The sequence below is a fragment of the Antechinus flavipes genome, chromosome 4 (assembly GCF_016432865.1).
Source record: "Antechinus flavipes isolate AdamAnt ecotype Samford, QLD, Australia chromosome 4, AdamAnt_v2, whole genome shotgun sequence".
NCBI classification, from domain to species: domain Eukaryota; kingdom Metazoa; phylum Chordata; class Mammalia; order Dasyuromorphia; family Dasyuridae; genus Antechinus; species Antechinus flavipes.
The window spans coordinates 423,860,084-423,879,685 of record NC_067401.1 but is presented as its reverse complement, the minus strand read 5'-3'; the positions used below and the strand labels follow the sequence as shown (position 1 = coordinate 423,879,685).

The 19,602-nt window shown below is 35.0% G+C and overlaps 1 protein-coding gene across 1 annotated transcript in view; it reads left to right on the top strand.

The window, feature by feature from the left end:
• SUCO (SUN domain containing ossification factor) overlaps nt 1-19,602 on the top strand; it is an 84,342-nt gene that overhangs the window by 19,580 nt on the left and 45,160 nt on the right. The window contains exons 2-3 of the mRNA XM_051998943.1: nt 9,846-9,954; nt 11,850-11,960. Of these exons, the coding sequence (XP_051854903.1) occupies nt 9,846-9,954; nt 11,850-11,960 (220 nt within the window). The remainder of the gene's footprint in view (nt 1-9,845; nt 9,955-11,849; nt 11,961-19,602) is intronic.

Below are 19,602 nucleotides of genomic sequence, written 5' to 3'. Positions count from 1 at the left end.
CTAAGGAGGGAATTCCAAGGGCATCCTGTGCTGAGGAAGGAATAAGAAGGGCTAAAAGAGGGATCAACCAGAAATATGTCCAAAAATTCCATTTTTATCAGGCAATTCTTACTGGAGTCTGGATACAAAACAACAACAACAAAAATACTGGAAATGAGAACCCTTTTCCTTTCTAGGGTAGTATTGATTTGTTGTAGACATGGCTTGAGAGGGTGGATGCCAGATGAGGGTTGTTAAATTCATAATGATGCCATTGTTCAATATCAGGAGCAAATCTCTTGCTTTGAGATGAAAGTGCCATTTTGTCATTTTAGGATAGCACAGCATGGTATCACTACTCAAATGTCCAAATTGACATTGTACCAACTCCACAACATTTGCTATTTGCGATTATTTAGCATACATCTCTGATTACTGATGCCCCGCAAATAGCTATGTAGTGGGAGGTCTGGGCAGAATACCTCCATTGATCTTGACCCAAAAGGGGAAGAACTTTTGATTGTCTAGGCTTGTGTTTTCCAGGCCACGAGACTCAGCTGTCCTCTGGCCACTGCCCAGGAACTAATATAGAAGAAGATCTTCATTGCTCCATCCCTCAACGTTACTGTCACATGGCTAGCCATGTAGTCTGGAGCCCAGCCAGTTGGCAGTGTTGCCAGTACCCTACTCCCCAGGGTGTCTTCTGTTACTCGATTAGTGGCTGATAAAGTCCAGATGCATATGGCTCTCTTGTTGCGGAGGCAGCCATCAGTCAACAAGCAAGAGGAGACTCCTAATGAGCCAAGTTCTTAGAGGTGGGAAGCTATTAGTCCAGCAGAGGAGGCAGGATTCTCAGGTCTGGTCTGGAGATCTCAGTCTTGGGCATGGTCACTGCCTGTTTTCTGAGGAGCACAAACACCAGAGACACTCAAGCAAATATGATTTTATATCTTCTTGACTTGTGAGTGACTAGGTAAATGAGGGCCAATAATATATCCAGGCTATATGAATACACATTCTTCCAAATGTAGAGTCTAGATTTCAGTGTTTCCTTAGATTGTGGGGAAGAAAGAGTCAATGGCTTATTTTGCTTAGGATCCTTCTAGATTTTTTTTTTTTTTTTTAATTTGCTATGTTCTCCTGAGTTCGTCTGAGCAGCATGGACCCTAGATTCTCTCAGGGCTAATTTCTCACTTCTCGTCCCTTATGTAGGGCGCTCAGATCCAGGGCCTCTGCCACTGTGCTCTCATCTGAGCTGGTCATCATTGTACTGGCCTAGGGGAATAAGACCTTTTTCAGGTTTCTTTCCATTATAATGTGGCCATTTGAAGGAGAATTCAGGTAGCCTTGAGGAAGGATGGTGAAAGTATGTTGTATTCTTTCACAGGTGAAACCAAAACTTCCAGTCACAGCAATGGGTTGGGGGGGACTGAGGTTGGGGGAGGCATTGACAAGATTGTTATCCCTATACCAGTTAACATAGCCTGATCTATAATGCTGACCGGATCAGGAGTAGCTATAGAGATAAGCAGAATGGCTTTGTTCAGCTCCCTGTAGTCCAGTGCAATCTGCCATGTACCATTTACTTCCTTCACTGCTAATACAGAGCTTCCTTTATCTCGAGAGTAATTATCTTTTCTTTCTTTAGCAGGCCTTGGGGTCTGGCGAAGGGCACCTATGTACAATCTACCAAACCCATTTTCTTTGGAAAATTTACCCTCTGCATGCACTGCAAGGGTGTATCTTGGTCACCGAAAAAGAGCATTCCCTCCTTAGGACTCTGACAGAATTGACTCTGTGAAAGTAATACTTTAAATTTTCCCCATGTTTTGAAAGTCCACAGCAGAAAGACTGTTGACACTGACTTCATTATACCCAGATCTCTTGAACCATTGCTTCAGGGACTCCTCAGATTTCTCTTTGAACTTCTCTTAAAACAACAACAACAGTAGCAAAAACTACCTCATCTTCTTGGGAGAGAGGGTCTATCCATAACTTGCGCTCTCAGAGCAGGGAATTGTACTCTGGGTGGGAATTTTTTTTTTTTTTCTCTTCCAAGTCTTTTCTCTTAACAACAAGACTCTTGACTCTTCTTTCAGCAGAAACTAGAACTTTTGAGTCAGAGACTATAGGGTGAATTCCTATTTGGGGCATCTAGTTACTGAATGCACTAATCCACTTTTATTTTTTGTCTTATCTGTGCTGTTTATACTGTTCAGTTTATACTGCAGTCAAGAACTTACCGGGAATTGGGGCCTAGACATTTTCTTTGCCATTCTGGTTAGGCTGCTTTTTCACCACCTGAACTGATCCTTCCATGTCTACCCAGTCTACTGCCAGTCCCACAGAGAACTCCTTGTATATAACAAGGAAGATTTTGGTGACAGGGACACAGGCATTGTCCTGTCCTCTGTTTTAGCCATCCTTGTGTTTGTAGGGTTTTTCCCCAATTCAGCTGTTACCAAACAGTTGACCAAAAGGCCATCTCTTGTCTATCAAAAGTTGTAGGTACAGCTCTAACAACAGCATACCGTCTTATTAATTCATATTCAGCATTTGGATTAAATGAAGTACTTTTATGTCACTGAACATTGAACAAAAGGAGGCTTACTTTGCCCTAACACTATAAGAATATGCAACAAAGAAAGTGTCATGTAGTCCCACTCATCTCCATCTGGAAATGTGTCTGGTCAATAAGTAATGATACTATATTTCAATATTTCATCCCATTTAAAAATATCTAATTCCAGAACAATTCTGCTTCTCAGTAGAGCAATGTATTCCTCATCATAATTCTCTCAAAGAGGACAAGATTTTTAAGTCTTGATGCAAGTTAAAAAAAAAAAAATTCTTCCAACAATTTTTTTGGTAGATTTTTTTTAATAGTCTGAAGATGTATAAATCTTGGCAGATTTACATGAATTTTTAAGGATTTTAACATGCCCTTGCATGAATATGTGAGCTTCATAAGTACAAATTACCTGGCACCATTGCTTTGTTCATTAGCAGTGGCTAAAAGCTGGTGAGTTTTGGTTTTGGATTTTTTTGAGACTAGTTTCTCAATTTTTTTGATATTTATATATCTTTTTAAGCAGTGGATTAAGCAGTAATTGAAGATTTAAAGGTGAGAAGAGATAATCAAAGCTACCTTAGGCAAGTCAGTAAATAGATTGAGTCCTAGACCTAGACCTAGGAATCAGAAATATCTTGAGTTTAAGTGAAGGCTTAAACACTAGCAGGGTGACCCTGGATGAGTCGCTTAGCAACTCTTGTTTTTGTGAGGATCAAAGGAGGTAATATTTGTAAAGCTCTTAGCACAGTGCTTGGAATATAGGCAGCACGTAATAAAATTGTTTTTTCTTTTCTTGGTCTCCTACAGTGTCAAAGAAGATCAAATGATTATACACACACCTGTAGTGATCTGCAAACTTTAAAGCATTATATAAATGCTAGATATTATTAATATTAATAATCTGGTATAACTTGTATATATCATTTAATCAGAAAAGTATCAAGCTTTAAAGGACCCATATTTTGTAGACTTAATTGGAATTTCCAAAATCCTGGGAAAGATGTTGAATTAAAAACATATGCTTAAAAAAAAAAAATGAATGTACAGAGTTGAGTTGTTCATATGTGTAACAACGATTGCCCTGGCCTCCAAGCCAGATGTATAAGCCAGGTGTGGCCTTCCTCTTATCCCTTTCTTTTGTGGTTTTCTAGTGTTCTTAAGAGAATTGGGGGTTCTAGGCCCTCATTTCTAGCCCCTCCTATGGTATTCCTGCCAATTTTTACAAAGGAATCTGTATTTCACAATATGTATAACAAATATACAAACACATCCTTCTCCCCCTGGGAACCCCTTCAGTCTCAGGGTCATTGTTTGGGTTCATGGTAGACCTCAGCTCTAGGGCCAGTGCCTTCCACTAGAACTGAGTCCCAGGAGCCCTGCTTCTCTGGATTTCTCTGCCGGCCTGGTCGATGGCAGTGTCCTGGTGCAATGGCCCAGGTCAAGGGAGGTCACTCCTCCCACAGCCTCCTTTGTAGTTGGAGCAGAAAGTAGGGGAGCAGAGTAATGATGGCCTTTCCCTCCCACCTCTTCAGGTCCTGACTACTGAGCTCTGGGCAAACCCTCTGACACTGATGCTCTCAGTGGAGTCAGAACTTTCGCTGGCTATACCAGCCCATGGGGTGGGAGGGATGTGGGGAAAGGACATTGTAGCTTCCCGGGGAGACCTGTTAACACAGGAACCCCCATATCAGGTCATCTGTGTGCACTCAGACAAGACCTGGTCACATGTGGTTTGATGGTGTGTTTGACTGTCCTACAGAGATTGTGGGAGAATTAAAAATATTATGTATCAAAAGCTAGAATGTTTCTTTAATGGGAATATGATTTTGTTGGGATAGGCACCCCTTCACCTGACCACACTGCAGCTACTCTTTGGGTTAGCCTCCTATTTCTTTCTTTCTTGCTTGCTTTCTTGCTTTCTTTCTTTCTTTCTTTCTTTCTTTCTTTCTTTCTTTCTTGCTTTCTTGCTTTCTTGCTTTCTTTCTTGCTTTCTTTCTTGCTTTCTTGCTTTCTTGCTTTCTTTCTTGCTTTCTTGCTTTCTTTCTTGCTTTTTATTTCCAAGATATATGCATGGGTAATTTTTCAGCATTGACCCTTACAAAACCTTCTGTTCCAATTTTTCCCTTCCTTTCCCCCGCCCCTCCCCCAGATGGCAGGTAGAACAATATATGTTAAATATGTTAAAGTATATGTTAAATACAATATATGTATACATGTCCATAGTTATTTTGCTGCACAAGAAGAATCAGACTTTGAAATAATGTATAATTAATCTGAGAAGGAAATAAAAAATGCAGGCTGACAAAAACAGAGGGATTGGAAATATGCTATGTAGTGGTTCACACTCATTTCCCAGAGTTCTTTTGCTGTGTGTAGCTGGTTTTATTCATTATTGAACATATGGAACTGATTTGGTTCATCTCATTATTGAAGAAGGTCATGTCCATCCAAATTGATCCTCATATAGTATTGTTGTTGAAGTATATAATGATCTCCTGGTCCTGCTCATTTCACTCAGCATCAGTTCCTGTAAGTCTCTTCAGGCCTTTCTGAAATCCTCCTGCTGGTCATTTCTTACAGAACAGTATTAACATTCGTATACCACAATTTATTCAGCCTTTCTCCAATTGATGGGCATCCACTCAGTTTCCAGTTTCTAGCCACTACAAAAAGGACTGCCAAAAACATTTTTGCAAATACAGACCCCTTTCCCTTCTTTAAGATCTCTTTTAGCCTCCTATGTTGTTTTTGGCAGGAGAAAAAATGAGGGCCTAGTAGGCTGGCTTGGGGGTAGTCTTCTTTGGCCTACATTCAAACGAGCTTAGTAGAATCTGACCTTGGCTTGTCTTCCATCCCCATAAGAATTCCCAGAGTACAAATGTGGTGTCAGTCTAGAACTTGTTTAGGATTATCCTCTTGCCCTGGCTGAGGACAGGAGACAAAACTGCCAGTTGGCAGCAGTTCCTGTTGAACTCTCCCCTCTCTCCCCCTCCCCCTTCCAGTGGGGCTTCGGATACCTTGCTAAGGTTGGATGAACAGTCTTGCATTTATCCCCAGTGTCCACAGACTTCTGTTGGTCTCCCTGTTCTGATCCACTGGTGAGATACATAGGAATGGTCTCTCTATGGCTTTGTTTTGGGTTTCCCTATCAAAATTTGTCCTTGTGCATTTTCTGGATCCCTTTGAAAGAGTTTTGAGGGAAGAGTTTGCTATTGTTCAGCATTGTGATTTCACCTCATAGGATTCCTTTATGTGTACAATTTTTGTTAGCACTGGACTCAAATAGTATTCCAAGATACCTTGGAATAGTATTCCAAGGTATCTCCATAATTATGTTAGAAATCAGGGGCAGAAATGATTTGGTAATACAGATGTTTGCTGTACCCACTTTGATTTAGTATAATTTAATGTATATTATTAACCAGTATGACTGTTGAAAGTGACAAGCCAGCCAAGTATTTAATTTAGAAACTTAAGAGTTTCACATACAATCTTCTGGTTTTGTTTTTTTTTGTTATTTGCTATTGGAATATTCTATCATTGGAATGTTCATGTTTGTTTATGATAAATTATAAGTTAATAAAAAATTTTAAAATAAGTTACAATTTTTTTTCAAGTTAATTGCAGTAACTAAGGAAAGGCTATGACTATTTCAATTAGTAGTACAAGACCTCCTGATAAATCCAAGAATAAATGGATGGTTGTATACAAGATAACAGCTCCAAGTCATATAAAATATGGGACACAGAATAGGATTGGGAGGGAAGGGAGAAGATTATCTTTATTTAGTAGTTTTGACTATTTCCTTTTCTTTTATTGCTGTCTTAAATATATAAGTGGAAATTCCTTTGGAAGTACTACTGAAGTTCTAAACTTTTTTTTTTATAAATTGATACATAAAATTTAGACAGAAAAATTCTTAAATTGATGTAGCCTCCTATAATTTGTCCCAAATGAATCCACTTAGTTTTAATACTTCCTCTAGAAATAGATCTGTTTTGGTCATTTTGGGTAGGAGATTAGTTTTCATCTTTCTGCTATCTTGTCATGTAGGAAACACACAATATGCATTTAAATTGAATTGTAGAAACCTCGTTTAAGCATTTACTTTCAACAAATAAAACACAGTATTTTGATAAGAAGTGAGTTCCCCATCACTGGAATCCAGGGCTATTTAGCATTCAATCCCTCTCTGATAGGCCTTATCCCTACATACACATTACTTGTGTGGGGGTGGGGGGTGGGGAAGAGGTGAGAGGGGAAAATTGTCAGGAGGAAGTGGAAAGGAAAGGGCTGTATGAGGCAGGAAGTTGGATTATATTGACTTCTCAATGTACTCTTTCAATTTCAGAGTTCTTAATTAAGTGATAACTTTTAAAGCAGGTTCCACAAAACTGCATTGGCTATATAAATTCAACCCAAAATTTTGGTGTTAGCTGAATTTTAAAAATAAACCCACATCAAAAAGCACTTAGCAAATGGTCAAAAACATTGATCTCCCTTTCCCCTCCGCTTGCCCTTACACGTATGCATGCTACCAAAGGGAGTGGGAAGAAGACCTGAAGACACATAGATGAAGGTGGAAAAAGCCATGCATCTGTTCAGACTAGGTTTGCTATAAACTCTCAATGATGCTAGGCAATTCTGACTGTCCCATTTTCCATAGCAGCTCTTCCAAACTTTTTTATTCCTTCTTAAAATGGTCATTCTCTTAGCATGAAAAATTTGCATATTTTACAGAAGAAATGGAGGCCATTTGATGTGAATTCTTTCTTCTCCTTTCTTCCTAATTCCCTATCAATTGATGGCTTCTGCCATATTTTCATTTATCCTTATCTCACTTGCATCAATACATTGTGCACTCTCCCCTTCCCCCTTCATCCCATTCTATCACTTATTTTCACTTTCAAGATTTGATTTACACTGAAATCATAAAAATGAATTTTGTAATAAAACAGGTGATTTTCATGTTATAGATTTCAAAAATTCTTAGGATAGCATTTAGCATGCATATACACATATATTTACATATATGCATGTATCATTTTAAAATTTATACCATGCCATGCACAGAGTTGAAATTTAATACATTTTTTATTTTGTTGACTTGTTAAACACAGAATGGTTTAGAAGGGGTTTTAGTCCTTGATAAGTTGTATTTGTTCATTATTATTTTATCCTGGGATCAGCTGGAGAAATGAAGTTAGGTCTCTTTTGGGTCTAAAACCTGCATCCTGAAGAGTGATTAAACAGTAGTAAAATGAACAATGAAGCCTTCCTATATTGTCTGTGTTTATGTGCCTCCGTTGAGAGCTTAGTAACGAACACACTTTAAACCTCAAAGATAATAGTTTATTGTCATTTAGTAGATGAAACTTTATGATCTGGTAATTTGTGTGTGTTACTTGGAACGGTTGTGTTCATAGAAAGTTCATATATATATAACAAATACTGATTCAAGTCTACCTTTGTAGGTACTGTTTGTTATTTTTAATAGGTGACATATACATATATGCCTTTAGCCTTTATTCTTTCAGGTTAAATATGCACAAATGTAATAGCTGCAGTCCCATCAAGTATTTATCAAGTATCCACAGTTCTCTGAGATTTGTGCTGGGTGGTAGTAGAGCATACAAACACATATTCGAAGTCTCTGATTTCAGGGAGCTTACATTCTGCCTAGGAGGTTGTGTACTTAGAGAATGTTAATACAAAATAAAGATAAGATAGTTTTAGAGGATCAGGAAGGTCTCGTGTTAAAAGAGGCCCTTTGGATCAGTTTTTTAAAAAAATTTCTCAATAGTATTCCATCTCTCCAAACATATGCAAAGACAGCTTTCAACATTCACTTTTGCAAAGTCCTGCTGTCCAGATTTACATGTATAATTTTTCCAAACATGTCTATTTGTAATGTTGTGTAAGAAAAATAAAACCAAAAGGGGGAAAAACCATGAAAAAGAAAAATCAAACAAACAACAAAACAAAAAATGAAAAGAGTATGCTTCGATTTGTATTCATTCTCCATATTTCTTTCTCTGGACGCAGATGGCATTTTCCATCCCATGTCTTTTGCCTTTGCCTTTGCCTTGGAAGTCTATTATAATTGATCATCACATAGTCTTGCTGTTAACTGTCTACAATGTTTTACTGGTTCTGCTCACTTCCTTTAGCACCAGTTCACATAATTGTTTCCAGGCTTTTCTGAAATCAAACTGCTCATCACTTATTGCTCTATAACAATAATATTCCATTACATTCACATACCATAATTTACAGCCATTCCCCAACTGATGAGCATTCACTCAGTTTCTAATTCCTTGCTATAACAAAAAGAGCTGCTACATACAGTTTTGCACATGTGTGCCCTTTTTCCTCTTTTATGATCTCTTTACCCAGAAGAGAGACACTCTTCAGATTAATTTTGAAGGAAAATAGAGATTTTGAGAGAGAAAGGTGAAAAGGGAATTTGTGGAATGCAGGAGATTGTGTGTGTATATATATATACAAAGGAGGTATGAGACAGCAATAAGGGTGAGTTACGTGAAGGGCAACAAGAAGGCCAGTTTGGCTGTGGCTTAGAATGTGTGAATTTGGATACAGGTTTGACAGTAATAAATTCCTTACTAAACTCTAGTCACTTGCTAATATTTTTACCATTACATACAAATTACCTTATCCTTTAAAGTTCTTTATAACCTTTTCCCAACCTGCCTTACTGGCTTCATTTTGCATTATTCCTTTTTACAATTCATATAATACTAGTCCCAAGCCTTTGTGCTGTAGTTTTCTTCTGAAAAAAATGTGCTCTAATCTCTGAATTCCAAATTTCCCTCAAGAACCACTTTACTTATCCCTCCAACTGCTAAGGTCTCTTAGCGTCAAAAAAAAAAAGTATCTTGATCTATCACAAGAATATGTATGTTCACTTGTTGCTCTGAATAATTATTATTTCATTTTTTCTCTATATCCCCAGTGCCTATTATGATAATAAGTCCCCCCAGAAGTGCTTTACAAATGCTTTTGGTTCTCTGGATTGGTGGTTTGACTGAGTAATCTATTTATAAATTTGAGAAGTCAGATGGTTAACTCAAGAAATTTGTATTTGATCCTATTGTGGGTAATATTAAGCAAGGAAATGATATAGTCAGGATTATCACCTTGTTATCTCTGCAGAATGGATTGGAGAGAAAATAAATGTGAGGCAGGGAAATCAATAATCTGTATGAATTAAGATTTTAGTTTTTTTATACTGATTTTGTTTTGAAGTATTTTTTTTTGTGGATTTATCTTATAGGTTTCCCAGTTGGCGTGTGTGTTGTAAAGAGAGTTCTTCACCTTCTTCATATTATTCTCAAAATGACAATTGTGTACTTGAAAATGAAGATGAACATATCCAGAAAGAGGTACAGTAAAGATAACAATGTATATATCCATTTTTTGAGATTTTTTTCTTTAAAAAGCAAAACATTTCTTTGAAAGTAAAATTTAAAAATATAGGCAGTCTGTTTTTGATTAAAGAATTTGTATTTCTACTAACTTTAGTTTAATCCAAAGACTCAGTTAAAGATTTTTAGTTCCGTGGTTGCGAACCAATAGGCTATGTAATTATTGTAAAGGGTACATTTAATAATTTGTCATAATAAATATAATAAAATTCTGTATATTGAATCAGTTATGCCTCATGAAGATTTTGATATTTCCATGGATTTGTGACTTCATTCAGTATGTACGAGTTCTTTTTATAGTAACAGATTGAAACTCGTCCATGTCTACTGCTCTGGTATAATTCTTGTCCACATCCTCCACAAAGAATTCCTTCAGTATGATGGGGACTTTATCTAGTTCTCTTCATATCATTCAAGTTTCAAATGAGTACAAATGCAATTGTAATTAATAAAATACAAATTTTATTTAAAAGCAAAAAACCCAAACCAAAACAAAACCAATCAAACAAGCTATGAAGGTACTTTCTAAATTAGGAAAACTCTTCTCAGTTGGTGTCTTACAGTATTAAGTCCTTAATAGTTTTAATAATAAAAGTCAGTGGAAGCCAAATATTCAGTCCCCAAATCACTGAAATAATGTATTTTTTTCCATTAAAGTAAGCTTATTTATGCATTCTTACCACCCAGAGAGGTCTGTCTTAAGTAATTCCAGTTTAATAAACTTATTCAGCTTTTACATTGAGGGATTTGGGGGTTTGTTTTTCAATTCACCTATCTCCTAAGTAAACAAGAATAGAGAATTGCTTTTAGAAGATTTTCTTTGGGGTGGGAAAGTAGTATTTCATGTGATACAAACTTTCTGTAATTTTCAATGTAATAATTGCAAAATTTAAAATGGTATTTAAAAGGTTTTTAAGCTTATATTTAATCTAAAGCCAATTTTTTTTTTAAATTGGCAATTTTAGTAGTCCTCATTTTTTTCCTATAAGACTTTCTTCTAGAGTTGTTTTGTGGCGTAAATGAGATGTTTTTTGTAGAGTGCTTAGAACTGATCCTACAACATGGTAGGCATTTGATGAATTCTTGTTTACTTCTTTCTTTTCTTGAAAATTGTCCAATAAAATGTATCTCATTTTCTCATGGAAAAAGTATTGTGGAAAGTTTTGTTTTCGACCTGATTTGCTGTCAACTAAAACATATATAAACATATCAAGCACTGCAAACCTAATTTTAAAATAATAACCCATATTTCATTCCTATAAAATGGGTATAAGTATGAATTGAATGCGTTGTTGTTTTGTTTGTTTGTTTTTTTTTCCTAAAGAGCTCCAGTGAAGCCCTTTATATTTTACCTTCATCCTGGATACAATCATGAAATGATTGAAATAGCATAAAAATTCAAGCTATAAAACTTAATTTGGGCATCTAATAGTAGTACTTTCTGCTGTTAAATTTGAAACAAAAAAAAAAAATTGAAACAGATTTTAAGGACTAATTCAGTATGAGGTCTCTAAAGGGAAAAAAATAATTGCCAAAGAAAGTTGCAACCTAATGCTTCCTTTTCTTTAAATAAAGGAGGAAAATGAATGTGTGATAGCTAGTGACAGTGAAAATTCCTTGAAAGTTGTGAATGGCAAACAGATGTAGGATAAAGACTATTCAACAGTATAAAATGAGAAAGAGAAGATGAGGAAATAAATTAAAAGGAAATGGTAGAGCACAGACAGTTTTTACTATTTGAGAAGTATGAGGAGAAAGGAAGTGTGATATCTAGGTAATTAATGAAGATCCATGTTAAGAATATTATTAAAAACCTCTATTTTTTTATGATTTCTTTTTCTTTCATCATATAGGAGGAAACTGATAAATCCATTAATACAGAATTATTTGGAAATATAGACTCATCCAGGCCTAGTGCACCAGAACATGATACCTTAGTAGATGACTGCAGCATTGATGAACAGGTAAAAGCTGCATCATCTTGATTTTGAGAGCCCTGTCTTTTCAAAAATTGCTTCTACCTCTAAGCTTTTTGTTTAGTCACTGGATTTTATTATTATTATGCTTTTATGGCATTGCTTACCTGCTACTATAAATACTACTTTTTAAAAAGTTAAAAAATATGACAATGCCTGCACTCCCTAATAATATGTAAATATTATAATTACAATCTACCCCATATTTTTCAGTTGATCTGATATGTTCATTTAACTTCCTTGAAAAGACCCAATGCTAACAAAACTAGTTACAGTAAAATAGTGGGAGCCACCTCTTGATTGGATCCTGGTAAGTAATTTAAAGGCACTTGGAATACAAGACTAATAATAAAACAGTCCCTGATTCATGATTCTTATCTGTTAGAGATGACAATGTGTGTATATATGTAATAGAAAATGGGGTATTAGCAACTGAAGCATCAGAAAAGACCTATATAGAAGGAGGCATTTGAGGTGGGTCTCACATGAGGAACAGCCAGTCCAGAGGTATTGAGACGGGAATATCAGTATTGCTTCCTTTGAAATTTGTAAACTGGGATTCCCAACTTCCCTAGGAATAGCATCATCCCCTGATTCAAGGTAAGGCTTCTAAAGTCCTTGAGACACCCAGTAGCACTGCCTCCTGTGGGACTAAACTTTTTTTTATCTCAGTATAGATTTTGAATCTTCTAATTACAATAGAACATCTTGTATCCATTCTAACTTTGTCAAGACTTATTCCTCAGTGGTTAACATAGTCCTACCTCTTCTTGTTCTCTCTCCTAATGATATTGAAACTCTGACTACAGAAGAACAAATTCCATCTACTCTCCCACTCTGCACTGTTATTCAGTTATCCATTTTCATCTCCCTTAGCATTTCTTCCCAGTTCTCTCATTCTAAATCTGAAAAGGATACCTTCTAAAATTTCTAGTCCTTAATTAACAAACTTTGTCTCTTCTTTCATCTTCCAAGTTCTTTCCATCTTCTAGCATCCACTAGGACCTTGTTTCTCAAGCCTTTTACAGCTCTGTAGACTAGTCTTTCTTGTTCTATTTGTACCATCCTTTATAATAGCCTGACTCATTTATCTCCATAGGAGAGTCCCTGCCTCTTCCCTACTCTATTATTTGTTTTTAGCCTTTTAGAATTTTGAAAACTAAATTCTCTCACATTCCTCACCACTAATAAGGGAAGAGTATATCAGTTATGCATGTGAAGTCATGCCAAACATTTCCATATTAGCCATAATTCCCCCCAAAAGCAAAACAAAAAAAGTGACAAAATTATACATGTTTGCATTCAGAGTTCATCAGTTTTCTCTGGAAGTGATGGCATTTTTTCATCATAAGTCCTTTGGAATGGATTATTTTTAGTTTTGATCAGAGTAACCAATTTTTTTATAGTTGATCTGGTCACAGCTTTGCTGTTACTATGTATAATTATCTTCTGAGTCTTCTTACTTTATTTTGTTTGCATCAGTTCATATAGAGCTTGCCATGTTTTTCTTAATGTCATATGCCTCCCCTCCCCATTTCATTTCTTATAGCACATTAATATACTATCACAATCAGATGCCACGACTTGTTCAGCCATTCTCCAATTGATTAGCTTCCCCTCGATTATCAATTTTTTGCCACCATAAAAAGAGCTGTTATAAATATTTTTGAACAAATAGATTCCTTTCTCTTTTCTTTGCTCTCTTTGGGATATAGAGCTCGTAGTGCTATTGTTGGGTCATAGGATACAATTTTATAGCCTTTTGAGCATAGTTCTGCATTGTTTTCCAGAATGGTTAGACCAGTTCAGTACTCTACCAGCAATTCATTAGTGTACTTGTTTTTCCTTATCTCCATCACTTGTCATTTATGATAGAAAGGTAGGTATGATGTACCTAGAGTCATTTTAATTTGTATTTCTCTAATCAATAATGGGGACAGCTAGATGACACAGCAAATAGTCTTGGCCTTGGAATCAGAAAGAATCATTTTCCTGAGTTCAAATCTGACCTCAGAAACTTATTATGTGACCTTGAGCAAATCATTTAATCCTGTTTATCTTAGTTTCTCATGTGTAAAATGAACCAGAGAAGGAAATGGCAAACTATTTCATTATCTTTGCCAAGAAAGCCCCAGAAATCAGAGTCAAATGTGGTGGAAATGACTGAACAATGTCAATAATGATTTACAGGATATTTTCAAGAAACTATATTTAGCTTTTATTTCTTATTCTGAAACCTGCTTATTTATATACCCTCTGACCATTTATCAGTTGGGAAATGGCTCTTGTTTTTATAAATTTGACTCAGTTGTATGCTCATTTTATATTTGAGAAATGAGATTTCTTTATCAGAGAAACTTTCTGTAAATTTTTTTTGATATTACTTCATTGTCTTTGGAATCTTTTTGAGGAAAATGTAGTTTTCCTTATTATCTTTTTAACTTGCGTCTGTTTTTCCTTTAGCTTGTCTGAGAGATCATGCTTGCTATTTGTGGGGGAATTGTACTCTATTGCCAATTCCAGAACCTTCTCTTACTGCCATCACTCAGTGATCTTTCCTTCTCTAAATTTCATTCAATCCAAATTACCAACTTATCTAGACTTCAGTGACCTTCCTAGGACATTCCCTCTACTTTCTTTACAAGATCATTGTCTGGCTCAGAATCTCTCTATCGCAGTTTCTGGCTTGATACTAAATCTTTTTAATACAAATATTAATTTTCACTGAGGCTAATTTTTCAATTTCTTAGAACACTGTCAAGTTCTCAAGACCTATTCCTCTCTTCTACTTCTACTATATACAAGAATAGTATTACCCTTGATCTTGCTTTTTACTCTTGTCGTCCACTTTGATATTTAAGAATATCGGAATTTTGTTACCTAATACATTTTGTCATTCCATTCATTACTATGCTTTGTTATTCCGAAAATTTTGTCATCATCTTGAATTTTTGTCATCACCTTAAAATTATTCTACCTGTCAGTACTTTCCCAGGCTTAGTACAATCTCAGTTATGGTTCTACTGTCCTTCCTTCCCAGTTTCATCCACTTAATGAATTACTTCAATGCCTCATCCTTTTTCCAGTCATAACCTGCAAAATCTCAATTCTGGGTTGTTCCTATCAACTACTGTTTTTTGGTACAAATTTATTTTGTCTCACCTGAGTTCTTAATTCAATAAAGTAATACTTTTACTCTTCCCGTATTGGTTCTATCTTACTCTTTGTAGTGACTGTGCCCAAACATGTAATCCTTTCAAGCCTTGCAAAACATTCTTGGCCTCAACCATAACTCATATCTCAAAAAAAAAAAAAAAATCAAGGCCATTTGCTCTGAACTCCCTCTTCTCATTTCATCTCTTTTCTGACATCATCCTCACTATCTTTTCCTTTATCCACTTTCTGAAAAAGTAGACCTTTCATTTTGCCAGAGAACTCTATATGTTCTATTGATCTCACCTCCTCTCTTTATCATGATAGTTTTCTACATTTTTAAATCTTCATATCCCTTTCTAAAAAAAAAAAAAAAAGTGTAGCAAATGTTAGGGAAATTTAATATACTATTTCCATCTCTTAGATTAATTTATCAAATTCTTACCATAAGTACAATAACTTTCACCTGTAAAATTTCCAAAATAAAAATTTATGTTTATAAATCTATATACTACTTATAATTAAAAAAAGACATAATTTTATAAAATCAATTATATATGACTTTTTTTTTTTTTTTTTTTTGCTGAGGCGATTGGGGTTAAGTGACTTGCCCACACAGCTAGTAAGTGTTAAGATCTGAGATCTTATTTGAAATTGGGTCCTCCTGACTTCAGGGCTAGTGCTGTATCCACTGCGTCACCTAGCTGCCCCGGACATTTTAAAATTGAAAGAAGTAATCCAGCAAGACTTTAAGCTTATTATTACCTAGATGATTTCATATTAAAACATTTTGTTAAATACAACATTCTTAATAAAATATGATCAAATAAAAAATAAAATATGATCATTAAGACTTTTTAATTTGAATAACAGTTTGCAATATTTGACTCAACACCAGTGTTAATTCTTGTACATTAATTTTATTTGATTTGAAACAAGAATAAAATAAGATTGTATAATCACACATGTGATTTAAAAAAAATAGGAATTTTACTAGTTCTCAGCTGAGAGATGGGAATGAATTTTTAAATTTTTAGTCACTTTAACAAATGAATATCTAATGGTACTATAAAATAGTTTTCCTATAAACTATTGATAAGCAGTGCAATAAATGATAAATGTACTTAAAAGTTGAATTGCACAGATTTCTTCTTAAATGATGTTTTATATAAACCAACTTTTGTTTTCAGATGTGATTGTTTTCCTCTTTCTTTGGCACATTGGCCATACTCATAAGAGTTCTCAGAACAACTTACTAGTGTTGCCAACCAGTGCTTTGAAAGTCCATCATATAGAAAAATGGTGATAGGTTTAAATTGGAAAACAGCCTTACTACTGTAGGAAGAGGCAATATAAGATTTGTTTCTACAGAACATTTATGATAGTTTATGATAGTTTTAAGTGGCTTGTAATGTGCAAGTCCAGCAATCATGGTTTTTAAAACAGCCTGCTATAAGAACTCAAATGTTTGTAACATTTTGATCATATGATTACATAGCTCAGAAAGTAGAGTTAGAAGGCAATACTTTCTGTGGGTGATTTTATTAACTTCAGTGGTATCAGTTTAAGCTAGATTTATCTATTCAGCTCTATTCCCTGTTCTAAACTCAAGAGATCCTATCTTACTAAATCTTACTAAAGAAAAACTTTCCTAAAGGAAACTCATTATCTTCCCCTCAAAACTCACTTTTCTTCTGAACTTGATGATACTCTTAGGATGCCGCCATCCTTCCAGTTTCTGAGATTGAAGATGACACCAAGAGTGACAGTCTTTCACTCTCAAGAATCCAATCAGTTGCAAATTTTTGTTATTTACTTCTCCACAGTATCTTTTGTATATAATTCCTTCTCTCCATTTACATAGCCACTACCTTGTTTAGACCCTTCTCACTTCTCACCTTAACTATTACAATAATATAATTCTTCTTGCTTCAAGTCTTTCACACTTTTATCTAGCCACCTCTGAGGGATTTTCTTAAAGCACAGATTTGAGCATATCATTCTTCTAAAATAACCTTTTTCCTCAATTCTAGTTATAAACTTTAGATAGAAGCTTTTGTTTGCCATTTAATAATTTGGCTCCTTTCAGTCTTTGCAGTCTGCTTTCAAATTACTTCTTTCCATATATTTTATAGTCCAGCCATACTTACCTACTTTTACTTCCTCACATAAATTCCAACTCTTTTTCTACTGTCCCCAAATGCTCTTTTTCTCACCTCCACCGGTTCCATGTTCTGCAGGACACTTGCCCTGATTCAGTCCCTTCAACTGCTGCTGCTTTTTTCCCTTTAGGATTTACATCTGCTTTGTATGTCCCCTCCCATTAGGATCAAAATTACTAGAAAGAAGTACTATTTTTAACTTGTATTCCCAGTGCTTAGTACAGTACTTGACATATATTAATCACCAGTAACAGCACATGACTTAAAAAAAAAAAATAGAAAGTTTTAGGTACCATTGAGTATCTTTTGCACATTACTACTTAAGAAATACTTCAATATTTCAGTGATTCATAGTCTTATTTATGTGCATACTCCCTCTGGTGGTACAGATCATAACACATGTATACTTTCTAATGCTCTACAGCCTTTTTTTCCCTATAAACCCTCCTTAAGAGATGGGTATTCTGCTGATATCCTGATATTATGTTCCACTGGTGTAGAACATAGAATGGCTTTCTCTCATCCTTTGTTTTCAAAGCATGACAGGACTATTTCTGGGTATTTTCTATTTCATTATCTTTTTTAATCCATTTCATTTTTTCATTTTTTTATAATGTGCTGTAACTCATTTATTATCTAATATAAGTGGTCTACTCTCCTTTTTATAACTTTTGATTCCTTGGAGAATGAATTAATCCATGATTTGCCACCATATAGCAGTGGAAAAACATTAAGATGGAAGTACTTCATAATTTTTTCACTGAAAGTACTATGTAATTAATTTCCCATATGCCATACTGCCTGTTTTATTGCCATTTTATTCTTAACCTAAATTTCTTAATTTTAATGGACCAGCTTATTTAGCATGTAATTGTTGCATATCATCTAGACAAATTATTCTACATTTGTGTGTGTGTGTGTTATGTGTACACGTATGTATACCATATACCTTTGTATCTCTAAGGAAATTCTGCAATGTTCTGAATTTGATAATGTTAATATAATGACATTCATAAACTGGAGTTACCATGTTCAGGAAAATCTATCTTCATTTTTACTATGTATTGGATTTCCTCCATGTGAGCAAAAATTTTTGGTGACTATTTTCCCCTCTTTCATACCCCACTTGATATAAATAAGAAATATTGATCTTCAAAGGTATCAAATCTTTCTTAATCTATCTTATATGATTGATTGCTTAACATATTAGTGAAAATATCTTCTTGGAATACAAATTATAATGTTACCAAATTTTGTCCCATCATTTTAAACATGTCTTTGAAATCCACAAACAGTAATAAGCACAGTGGATTCTTATGTTAGCTTTACTTTTTATTTAGTAACAGTATAATACTCTAAGGAATATCATCTATGATGGTCTGTTCCTCTTCTCAGAGTTTCACTATAAAAATAATGTTGTCTTACTTCTTTGTATTACAGAGCTGACCCTGATTCTTGGAGGTTATGCCATTGGACCATAAATTCTCTAGAGTCTACTGTTTCATTTATAATACCTTCATTAGTACCAACTTAAGTACACATAGGCTCACTGATGTCAAATTGAACACTAGGTGTTTAGTTCTTTGACTAAGCCAACCCAGTAAATAATGGAAAATACAGAATCATAGTTTAGAGTTGAGAGTCCATATTATTTTTTTAAATCCCTTCTATGTAATGCAACATGTGATTTTTCTAATCTTTGTTTGAAGACCTTTAATAATGGGGAACTCACAACTCTTTGAGGCCTTCCATCATGCCATTTTAAATAGCTTTATTTATTTGGAAGTTTTTTTCTTTATCAAATTTTAATTTGCTTTTGTGCAGCTCACTCATTGCTCTAATTGTGCCCTCTGGAGCTAAGAAAGTTCTAATCCAGTTCTGGTCTTTTTTAAAATTTTCATAAGAAATTTCTTCATTGATACTCCCTGGTCTTTTTTTCTTCTATCAGTTAAATATCTCCATTTTCCTCATGTGGTATAATTTCAGGGCTCTTCGAGGCTATTCTTATCATCTTTCTCTGGAGTCTCGAGGAGATGATTGACCTTTTTAAAACATGGTACCCAGAATTCAGTAACCAAGTGTGTTCTAATCAATGAACTGTGAGCCAAATCTGGTCCATTGTCTGTTTGTGAATGGTCCCTGATTCAAGAACGGTGTATATTTTTTTTAAAACTTCATTTAAAAATATAAAAACTGGGGATAGCTAGATGGTGTAGTAGATAGAGCACCAGCCCTGAAGTCAGGAGACTTGAGTTCATATTTGGTCTCAGACATTTAAACTTCCTAGCTGTGTGACTCTGGGCAAAGTCACTTAA